The sequence below is a fragment of the Mytilus trossulus genome, chromosome 11 (genome assembly GCF_036588685.1).
Source record: "Mytilus trossulus isolate FHL-02 chromosome 11, PNRI_Mtr1.1.1.hap1, whole genome shotgun sequence".
Lineage (NCBI taxonomy): Eukaryota > Metazoa > Mollusca > Bivalvia > Mytilida > Mytilidae > Mytilus > Mytilus trossulus.
In genome coordinates this window covers 62,041,362-62,053,919 of record NC_086383.1, presented here as the reverse complement: position 1 = coordinate 62,053,919, position 12,558 = coordinate 62,041,362, and the positions used below count along the sequence as shown (strand labels likewise).

The following is a 12,558-nucleotide window of genomic DNA, read 5'->3' as shown; positions in this document are numbered from 1 at the left end:
GATCATCATAGACGCTGGTACAATGTGAAAGTTTCAAAATACGGCGCAAAGACTACAAAGATATACCAAAATAAAAAAAAGGTATTTGTGATGTAAACTGGTACAACTCTAAATGTCCAAAGGTGGTGACAGTTGAGATGTTAAAATGCTGGATACTTTTTTGTACAGTGTTTTCGGTGCCTGCCTTGTGAAGAAAGGCACGCTCAAGCTGATTTAAAAAAAATTCCATCACCATCATAGATCACAACGAGGGTTGGTCAAAGGCCGACAGACTTGCACAGGAAAGTTTTTGGATAAGAAAGCTCAGGACAGTTTCCCCAGAGGGCATTAATGAAAAAACATAGAATAGTCACTCTATATATAAACACTAGAACCACTTTTACATGTCATTATAATAATAATTGGTTAGAACTGATATGATATTGAATCATTATTAATATACCTCTGTTTAACTAACTCACGGCATTGTTTTAAAACATGTGATATACTTATAAACATAACCCCCTTTGAAGGTAAATGGTCGTTCCCTTAAAGAAGAAAGGCCATTCTTTACCTGCGGTGTTATCAACATGTAAACTAGAAATAAAAAACAGGCACCTCTCATTTGTACGCCTTAATCATTTCATCAGGTCATCAAATTGTCTGATTGTTTAAGTTTCATCTTTTCAAATATACATTCAAACGTATAAGTATATCACATGTTTTAAAACAATGCCGTGAATTTCATAGAACATTTATTGTGAATGACAAAAAAAAACTGAATCCAAATGTTTCTTATACCTGATAGTGTTAAATTTTGAAGAAAAAAAAATATTTGATTGATAGCGTCGAAAAACTAATAAAAACATCTAACTCAGACAAAAAAAAACATACCCCCTTTTTGAAGATAAATGGTTTCTCCGTTAGAACAAAAAAACTTTTTTCAACATTACACTGTCGGGTAGATTTCACTGCATAACGACTAAGAGACTTCGAAGACGATCTTCATAAAGATCATTTCAGGAGTTTCTGGTGTTCTTTAAAAAGTCCAATGTACAATAAATGTCAATGTGAAGTGCCAAAATGTACTCGGCAAGTAAAACGTTCTCTAAACTGAAATTTGCGGTTTAAACATTTTCTGGTAAATTCACATTGTAGAAGGTCAGTGGAAGAAATATGGAGGACATTGTTACTACTTTTCTCCAAAGCAAGAAAAATGGTTTGAAGCCGAGGTAAATATTGATATTTAAGATTTTCAAATACGTCGAACGTTAATACAACTGCAATAGTTCATTTGTTTTTTTATCATACTGAAATTCATTTTTAGTTTTTCTCCGTTGTTGCTCCATTACTTATATAGGTATACAATGCATGTATTGGGGTATGGTTATGGTAATGCAACCTTAGTATATATATTTGTTAAGGGGCAGCTGAAGGACGCTTCCGGAGGTGGAAAATCCTCGTTGCATTGAAGACCGGTTGGTGACCTTCTGCTGGTTTCTGTTCTATTCATGGTCGGCTTGTTGTCTATTGACACATTCCCCATTTCCATTCTCAGTTTTATTACAACACCAATAAACGAAAAAGACATAATGTAATTATTGAATCGAAAGCCTCTCATTTGTATTATTGATAAAATTATATTTCGTTTATACCACTTTATAATTTTGTAGGGTTACTTGACCTCAGAACATCTGAGATATGTCCTTACATTACTCTTGGAATGTCTTTAAGAAAATGTACCTCCGCAGTAGATAAAATGAATTCATCTTAAAATAAATTCTGTCAACCCACATGCTTCAAGCTACATACTATTCAATGTTCAATTCCTGCAGGAATAAATTTGAAAGCATTCATTTAGACTAAAATAATAAGATAGAAATATCATATATTATTAAATACTCTATAACATTAAGACAATGATTTCTTTCATTAGATTTTGTAATCGTATGATAACTGTTAAATATTAACAATATAAAATAAAAACGTTATTAGTACCTGGTATACTATGGAAGTTGAATTGTCAGACGTATTGTACAATATCTTACAGCGACTTTGCAGGGATTTTGGTGGATATCTTGTAAAGATTGATAACTCAACTGAGAATGAATGGTTACATTCCAATAGATCAAAGAGTAAGTTTTTAATTGTTCATAACTCGCTTAAATGTTCTAAACAAATCGAACTTTTAGACATTTCTACTATCTATCCTTTGAATGGCAACTTTAGTTGATTAGAAAATAGACATCATTCGTGCATAAGTTTTCTATTATTGTAATCCTTTTCCATGTTTGCAGAATATGTCAGTTCAATGATGTAATGGGTCTCAAACTGATCAGTAAATGAAATATATTTGAAATATTTATGGATGAGACAACCATTCAATGATACAACAACCAAATCACCTCTAGGGCTTACATGTAACATGTGATTTTCAACAATCTACAAGAATCTAAACAATATGTCATACTCTCGTTATATACATTAACTTTCATTTAATAGACCTGTTGTAATAATCAAAATAACAACAACTTATATCTTTCAAATCTATTTATATGTTTTATAGAAGGTAACGGATATTGGGTTTCAACAGTCTACAAGTATCTAAACAATATATCATACTCTCGTTATATATATTTACTTTCATTTAAATCATCTGAACTTATAATCAAAGTTACAACTTTTTATTTCTTTTAAATCTTTTCAAAGAACGGTCTTATATATGTTTTATAGAAAGTGAGGGATACTGGATAGGTCTAACAGACTTAATTGAGGGAGAATGGCGATGGAGTGTAGACCAGTCACTTGCTACCTTTAAAACTTGGACTAGAAGTACTGGTTCCAGAGGTCATACTAATAATTGTGTTTCTTTCGATAGCACAAATACATGGTTTGACACTGGATGCAAAACCGGCTATTACTATATCTGTGAGAGAAACTTTTGTAAGTATTTTGTTATAATGTTTGTACTATTTAAATCATCGATTTATTTCAATGCAAGAAATGAAATATAAGTATAACAATTATCAAAGAATAACTTGACACAATATAACATTATCAAATAGCCTTGCACGACTACCATATACTCTCACGACATGGAAGAGACAATGATTGTTGTTTGCGTTCAAGTTATTTGATCTTTCAAACTTTAATATGAAACACCTTTGTATAGTTTGATATAAATAATTTATAATTTATCACGCCAGATGGGCGTTTCGTCTACATTAGACTCACAAGTAAGGCTCGGATCAAAACAGTTATGAAGCATACTTTTGTGAACAGAAAATCATAAAATGACCATATAAATGATATTCATGTCAAAACCAAAGTGTTGACTACTGGGATTGTGATACTCTCGTCGAAGAAAAGTTAATCAGCAGTGGCATTGACCCAGCAGTGTAAATGTTCAAGGCTTATAATTTAATATGCAAGACGCGCGTTTCGTCTAAATATGACTCATCATTGACACTTAGCTTAAAGTAGTTATTAAGCAAGACAAGTACAAAGTTGTAGGGCAATGAGGACCCAAAATTCCAAAAAAATGTGCCAAATACGGCTAAAGAAAGGTTATCTATTTTGGAATAAGGACGTTCTGGGTGTTTTGAAAAATGCATACTTTTGTAAACAGAGTTATAAAATGACCATATAAATGATATTCATGTCAAAACCAAAGTGTTGACTACTGGGTTTGTGATACTCTATGGGAAGAAAAGTTAATCAGCAGTGGTATTGACCCAGCGGTGTAAAGGTACAAGGCTTATAATTTAATATGCAAGACGTGCGTGTTAATAGTTATCAAATGTACCAGACTTATGATTTAATACGCCAGACGTGCGTTTCGTCTCGGTTATTGTATAGAAAAATATATAATATGAAAATTAGAGCGAGGGGCTTTGCCAAAACATATCAATAGACTAATTTCGCAATTACTCCAGTTGTAAATATGTGCTAAATTGGATATTGTATAGAAAGGTATATAATATGAAAATAAGAGCTTGGGGCAAAGCCCCTCGCTCTAATTTTCATATTATAGTGAGTAGATTTACAAAACTATGTAAATGTAGCTCATTTACATAGTTTTGTAAATCTACTCACTATAATATCATTGTCAAAATTGGATTTCAAAAGGCCCTTGACTTTAGATTGTTAAGAAGGTCGCTGCTGGTGTAAGTATGTTTATTGATATAAAACGTTGTTTTAACTATACATGTACTTATTTACATGGAGAGATGACAAAATGAATTTACCAAGAGCAGACAATTCTTAAATTGCAGTGAAAGTTTTACATTCTTGAAAACATTTTGTTAATTTCACATATAACCTAAAACTATCTTGAAAATGCTTTTGAATGAGTACAAACAGTTTGACCCCCCTCCCACATCTTTGGACGAAACACCTTTGAAAAATGGCTGGATCTGCCCTGGTATGTACCCATAGGTAGTCTAGTTAATAGTTTATATGCGTGAAATATTTGTCACTAGACATTAGGCAACCAATTATCGACCAATTTATGACTAAATATATCAAATTGCTTTATTAGTAATTTCCCTTCAAAAGATTCATGGTTGACTTTTTTTGTGTACAAAGTAATTGCAAGGAAGATAAAGGATTACAAATTTTAGATTGAGTTGTACTTTAATCAAGGTATAAAGCACCATTATGATAATTATTACTCTTTATTTTAATGAAAGAAACTTTTTTAATTGTCAAAACAAAATTAAGATCAAAAGATTGATTTGTAGGATGTTAAAAATCTGTTTGAAAACTAATTACAAATTTAAAACTATTTAGTTAATTTGGAACACAGAATTTATTTAAAAATAGCCAGTAGCAATTTTTGCTCTAATATCTTGATTACAATGCAATGAAATCTTACCCATGTGGTCATTCATGCGTAGTTACTTAGTACACGGAAATAGTATGTACTATGAAAATTAGAAGGCAAATTCAAGCATTGTGATTGGACGAGAAGTTGTAAAAAGTAAAATCACAAAAATACTGAACTCAGAGGAAAATCAATTTGGAAAGTCCATAATCACATGGCAAAATCAAAAAACAAAACGCATCAAAAACGAATGGACAAGAACTGTCATATTCCTGACTTGGTACAGGCATTTTCAAATGTAGAAAATGGTGGATTAAACCTGGTTTTATAGCGCTAACCCTCTCACTTTAAAAAGTAAAAACACAAAAATACCGAACTCCGAGGAAAATTCAAAAAGGAAAATCAAAAATCAAAAGGCAAAATCAAAAGTCCAAACACATCAAACGAATGGGTAACAACTGTCATATTCCTGACTTGGTACAGGCATTTTCTAATGTAGAAAATGGTGGATTGAACCTGGTTTTATAGCTAGCTAAACCTCTCACTTATATGACAGTCGCATCAAATTCCATTAAATTGTCAACGATGCATGAACAAAACAAACATACTCAAAGAGTAAAAATGTCAAAATTGGGGTACAACAGTCAATATTGTGTTATCATCTTAATATCTCAACATAAACAACAATTGTAACAAAGAAGCACAAAAAGGCATACATAAATTTAACATTCTCATTTTGCTTTTCTTATACGGCTGAATTTATCTATGTAAAGTCTACCCATAATGATAGAAGGTTTCATTACTGGTTTAAAAATGCGCGTTTGAAATTCCCACAGGTAGACATAAAAATAATTTTGTCGTATGACGGCATTGTAAAACAGTCTCATCAAATTCCGTTACATTAGTATGTGCTAATGTATGTTTAGTACATGATATCGTATTGATTATACGCTTTTGAGGAATAAAGCCAAACACTATTGTTGTGTTTCTTTTATGTCGTTTGTTTCCTCTTCTATTTGATTGTGAATTCACATTATTATATGACATGTCACGGTACTTTTCTCTCCCAAATTCATGTATTTAGTTTTGATGTTATATTTGTTATTCTCATCGGATTTTGTCTAAAGCTTAGTTCGTTTCTGTGTGTGTTACATTTTAATGTTGTGTCGTCATTCTCCTCTTATATTTAATGCGTTTTCCCTCGGTTTTGGTTTGTGACCCGGATTTGTTTATTTCTATCGATTCATGAGTTTTGAACATCGGTATACTTCTGTTGCCTTTTTTGGATACAAACCCTTTGTGCTTGGTCCGCTTTCGTAACAGAGTTCATTCCAAAAATACAGATTTCCATGGTGGAACATCTCCTTCGTAAACTAAAAAGACCCGACAAACTGATTTGTGTACACCCTTATAAGATTTGATGAATTATGGTAAATCTAATGCACGTAGTCAGAAATTTCATCCATCGTTCTGTCCGTATATCGAAATTCCTGACAAAACTGAAATAGACTTTGACAAATTCTCCTTAAATTTTAACTCGTAGTCAAATTTTTGTCAAAATTGAGACAAAGAGCTTAACTAAGGGAAAATTGGAAATTGTTTGATTTTTTTCGCACTATCTCTAGTATGCTACACTTCATTTCATTTGTGACGCATGGTGATACAGTTTTTGTAGATTTCATTTACATTGCATCGCTTTATCATTTGTGTGAAGAATAATCGTGTTCGTGCATATTCTGTTTTCAAATAAAATTTATAACAAACAAAAAATATCGTTTATTGATGAATATACATATTTCATATTGAAATCTATTTTTTTGTTGACAGGTCATTGAACAGATTTGGTGTCGGTTCCGATAAGAGAGATATACGTTGCTGATCAAAGATGATTTTTTTAATTTTAATTTCAAATAAAGAATGTATATCAAATATTGTTTCATGTTAAGATCATAAACAAGTGAAGAACATATTATATAGCGAAAGGTTGAATAACAAAATATCAAAGTACCAATACCTTGTGGATAAATATTCAATATTTACCTCACAAATAATACACGATGATCTAAGTATAGATTCTGTGTTATAGTATCCTTTATATTGTCGCTATAAGTATCACTTTTACTGTTTATACTATTCTTGGTGATATCCATATGACGTGGATGTGTACTTATACATCCCGTCATTGTGTTAGTGTACTATCGTTTATTTTCGTATTCCTGGCGTTCATGTTAAATAATGTGCTTTGCATTTGTCTATATAACTTTTTGTGTTTCTTTGTTACATATTTATATGTTTTATAGTTATCAAAATCATTATACAATATTGACTGCTGTACCCCAAATTTTGACATTATTTCCTATTATTTCTGTATATTTTGTTCCCAATTCGCTGTCAATATAATGGAATTTTATACAAGTGAGAGGTTTAGCAAACGATAAAACAAGGTTTAATCCACCATGTTCCATATAATATGCCTGTATTAAGTCAGAAACATAACAGTTGTTATCCATTCGTTTGATGTGTTTGAGGTTTTGATTTTGCTATTTGATTAGGGACTTTCTCTGTTGAATTTTCCTTGGCGTTCGGTATTTTTGTGACTTGATTTATTCTTATCTTTACAGTTGTTTTGATTGATAGAAGCTATCGAATTTCCTTTTATTTAAACGTACATCTTATAATTTCAAGGTGTCAACATTTCATCAGATTTACAGGACACTGAGACGAAAACACTGAAATTGTCAAATATGAGCCATTTATTACCTTCCAGTTTACTTCACTTTTATTTAATATCACTATGTAAATGTCATTGAAAAAATACCTATCACGTATTGATTTTGAGTTTTCTTAGTTTGATTTGAAAGTTATTACCTAATGATCTTTCAAAAGGCAAACTGATCATCTCAAATACCGTTAGAATGTGCACACTTTATATGGTCTAGCAAGTATTACCTTTGAAATCCATCAACACCAATGCAAGCGTTGGTCGTTTGTATAAATAAAAGGACATTTGGGATATATGCTAAAATACAGCAACCCAACATACATTTAGAGATATCCAACTGTTGCACAGCGATAGAAAGGTGATTTTAAATAGATAAAGCTGAACATCGCGGAGAGTGTAAAATTCATCAAAAGAGGGACGAAAGATACCAGAGGGACAGTCAAACTCATAAATCGAAATAAACTTACAACGCCATAAAAATACAATCATTCGTCAACAACACCACATTCAAATATATGGCTAATGCTATATATTTTTTCTGGTAGAAAATGAATTCAACAATACTATACCGCTGTTTAAAACTCGTAGATCGATGGGAAAAACCCGGTGTAACAAACTAAAACTGAGGGTAACGCATTAAATATAAGAGGAGAACAACGACACAACATGAAAATGTAACACACATAGAAACTGACTAAGCATTAGACAAAATCCGATGAGAATAACAAATATAACATTATATTAGGAAAGTATGGAACTCGAAACAACGGTTGCTTTTATGAAATATAAAAAAGAAGATGTGGAATGCTTGCCAATGGGAGCACAAGATACCAAAATGACACAGACATTAACAACTATAGGTCACCGTACGTCCTTCAACAATGAACACAGCCCATACCGTATAGTCATCTATAAAAGACCCCGATAGGACAATGTAAAACAATTCGAACGAGAAAACTAACCGTCTTATTAATGAAAAAAAATCGAAAAACAAATATGTAACACCTAAATAAACTGAATTACAGGGTCCTGACTTGGGACAGACACATACATGAATAATGTGGCGGGGTAATGCATGATAGCGGGATCCCAACCTGTATGTACACCTGCAGAGCCCCATTAAAACAAGAATGGTTAGGATCGGTTCTCAGTTGATTTTATTTTTAGATATGAGGTTGTTCTGAAAGTGTTTCTTCAGATTTCATCTCAAATTGACGGCAAAATATATTGTACGGACGAATTTGAATCATATGTTATTCATTAGGATATAAATAGAAGTGTGCAAACAGGCAAGGTCTATAAAGGTTTCCCCACATCACATTTTCAGTGTCCAAATCACAAATATGTCACAGTATTTTGAATAGTAGAACTAATAATAACAGTGGATCAATTCAAGCTACTTATGAAAACACATAAACAATAATAAGAATATGTTATATTTAAGTGTGTAATTATCAATTACTCAAGTACATTAGGAAATGTACATATCAACACTATTTATCAGAAATATATAAACAATAAATAAAAACATGGAATATTTCATGTTATGAAATTATAATATAATATCTTCAGTATTAAGGCTTTCATTTGCATCTTTGTATGCGAAAATTAAAATTACACTTTAAAAACTTCCTAAGACATTTATAGATGTTTAAGGACTTTTGAAGTCGACGATAAAATCAAATCTTGAGTGTTCGAAGAAAAAAATCATTTTGAAGTTTTAAAAACTCTTCAAGATTAATATGAAATCATATGATATGAACTTCCTTGAATTTATCTTTGGACATCATAATGTCAGTGAAGAATCAGGAATCCATTGTTTAAGAGAACTGGAAAAATCAATTATTTCTAATTTGTATTAGAAAAAAGTAAAACAACAAAAATACTGAACTCTGAGGAAAATACAATTATATGGCAGTTGCATCAAAATCCATTATATTGTCAACGATGTGTGAAAAAACCGACACAAAAGGTACAAATGTCAAAAAAATGAGCACAATGGCAATACGTAACCCAAACGAAAAAACCTCGGGTGATGAGGTTAGTTCTTGTTTAACATGATATTGATTGTCCATTCTTTAACGTTCGTGAAAGATCACAAAATAACAGACAGTGTCAAAGATTATTTTTTTATGTTCAAATGTACATGATTGTATTAGTAAAACAGGGTGAAAATGTAATTGAAAAGCGTACAGAACTGTCAAACCCGCAACACTTTGGGTATTGTCAAAATATTAAATTTTATAAAATGGTAGTGTCAAATTATGGACTATCTTTTTGACTTGATGAAATATATTGGTATTTGCAGAAAATGTTCTACCTACCACAAACACACACGAAACGAGCACACTCTATTTATGTAGATAGATTTTTTATTTATCAACACTTCTATTGAAATCTTTTTTACAATTTAAATTGAATTGGATATTTCTTTTTTTGAGAACTGTGTGTCAAAAACTTCAGGACCCTCAAATATGATTTGAATTCTAAAACCTCGTAATCAGAGATTAAAACATGTCCTTTATTCGTGTTATTAGATTAACTTGGTTATTAGAAATTGAACAAAACATGATGCTAGATTTGGAAAACTATATACAAATAATGATATATGGTATTGTTGCAAATAAAACTTCAAAATGGTCGCCGTTCTACCAATACACTGCGGAAAACCGCCGTTTTAACCCTTAAAAGTTTTTGTAAGTAATATATGACATACCCAGATTTTGACCGTCTCCATACACACGGCATCGGATTTCAAAATAACAACATTTTAATGATACTTCAAAACAGATGGATGTGCTTGCCAATCAAAACTATTTCCTGAAAGTACAAGATTGCTTTGCATTTTGCATATGACATAAAAGGCGAAAGGGTATCTAAAATACACATTTACTGTATGTGTAAATGTAAAACAAAAAGAACGAACTCCATGACAAATTTAAAAAAGTACGGTCAATAAAAACGTATTAAATTAAATACTATCAATCAATGGAAGATGTGAAAATCAAACTGCCTTTTTCCTTGACACGACTTTGATTGAGGCATTTACCAATAATTTGCTTTTTCTAAACATTGAGATATTCATGACCGTAGGATACGAATGTTTGATGCTGAGGGTTAAAACATGAAAAGGAAATAGACATCTTTAAAGTCGCTTTTATAACGAATGTGAATGTTTATTTTGATTAACACATAAACTAAAAGGACGCATTATTAGCCATTTTCATTGACCGACGGTTTAATTGTAAATAACCATATATTTACCTTTATCAACGCTTGTGGTTGCTCTATTTGATGATTATAGAATGGATTTTATAAATAAAAAATAAAGACACAATGTAGAGTAAGAACAAGAAACAAAACGAGAAGGCATTATCATTGTCACATTAAAACATATATGAGACGTTTATGGGGTTGGGACTATTCTGCTTAAGCAGCCCTGCCGGAAGAAGACATTCAACATTTAGCTTGAAAGATTTTGTTGTTTGTTGGAACGTAGGGAACTAAAAAACTAAACAGTTCCTTATTTGATACATGTACAAACGCGGACTCTCATTGCTAACAAGGATAAGGTCAGGGTCGTTATTCTTAGTCGAATAAAATGCTTCCAATACTATAATCTGAGGTTATCTGATGGGCGAATGGTTTGAAATGTGTTTCCTGATATTTGTCAAATGGACAGATAAATATTGAACGAATGAATTTGATTTGAACCTTTTATATTACTTGTTAGGAATTGAAAAGGACTGAGAAACAGACACAGCCTATAAAATATTTCCCAACATTACATGTCCATGGTTTGGATAACACATTATTCAATTGGAATAGTATACCTACGGTGGATAGATTTGTGTTACTTGGTGGCACATACGAAACAAGTACACGTTAAGTGTTAAGTTTAAAATGAATGATCTTCTAAGTGTGACAGCAATTAATCGTCAGTTTCTCAAGTACCCTGGTACTTGTATATACCGTTTATAAGTCATTGAAAATATATAAACAATAAGGAAGTAACTGATCACACTGATTGGAATATATAAAATAATGTTGGAAACATAAGAAAAATTTTGAATTTAAACGATTTTTTTTTTAACAAATGAGAGTCACTTATATAAAATGTTCTTCTTCATAGATTAAATAATAGCTAAGTATTTATCATCTGTTTTCAACCAGTAATAAGTTAATATTTATGTTAACATTATTATTTTGTTTTTTAGATTGTGAACGACATTAATGATTAGATCCTTATAACGCCACAGTACTTGGGGCAAAGAGGAAAACAGAAATAAACGATTGTTTTGCTTTGAAACAGGGTGAACATTTAGAACAAATAACACCCTCTGACAAATAAATAATACGAATTGATATTGTTAATGTTAAATTTCATAAAGACGACGTTGAAATGTAAACAAGTTTGGCTATAGAAGTTCATTTTCTGTTTATATATCCAACAATTGAATACAATTTTGATATTTATTCATGACTTGATAAAAATTTAATTTGGAATTTGTGTTAAAACCAAATAAAGAAGATGAAACACAAAATTCAATACATATTGAAATGTCTTATGCAAAATAAATTAAGAACTGAAAAATATGATTTGAAATCGAAACAGACAAGAAACGTTCATAAGATGCCAGTAGTTCCATAGTTTTGTTATTTATAAAATAATTCCTTGAAACTAGAATCTATTAATAACGTGATGTGTTCAATTTTCATTTGTTCACGTCAATTTCGCAGCATCAACATACCTACCGTCGCATCGTATGACGATTACATATCTATACTATTAAACGAGAAGACCTCATTTTGGGTGTCGCTTCTCTTATTTCCATAATTAATTGATCAACACGCCTCTGTGTCCTATAGGTACAGTGCATTGTGCCATTTGTCATCCATTCATATGATTATTCAGATTGAGTTATTTTTGTAGAAAAACGAGAAAAAAGGCATCCGGATATTTTCCCGTCATTGGACGAATTTTTAAGTCAGATTAGACTTCCGGTTTACGTTTGTCTGTATACGTTGAACA

At 31.3% G+C, this 12,558-nt stretch overlaps 1 protein-coding gene across 1 annotated transcript in view; it reads left to right on the top strand.

The window, feature by feature from the left end:
* Window positions 1-11,760, top strand: part of LOC134690222 (C-type lectin domain family 12 member B-like) — a 32,922-nt gene extending 21,162 nt beyond the window's left edge. Inside the window, exons 4-7 of the mRNA XM_063550197.1 lie at window positions 1,138-1,211; window positions 2,030-2,114; window positions 2,713-2,922; window positions 11,744-11,760. Of these exons, the coding sequence (XP_063406267.1) occupies window positions 1,138-1,211; window positions 2,030-2,114; window positions 2,713-2,922; window positions 11,744-11,760 (386 nt within the window). The remainder of the gene's footprint in view (window positions 1-1,137; window positions 1,212-2,029; window positions 2,115-2,712; window positions 2,923-11,743) is intronic.
* Window positions 11,761-12,558: the final 798 nt, after the last annotated feature.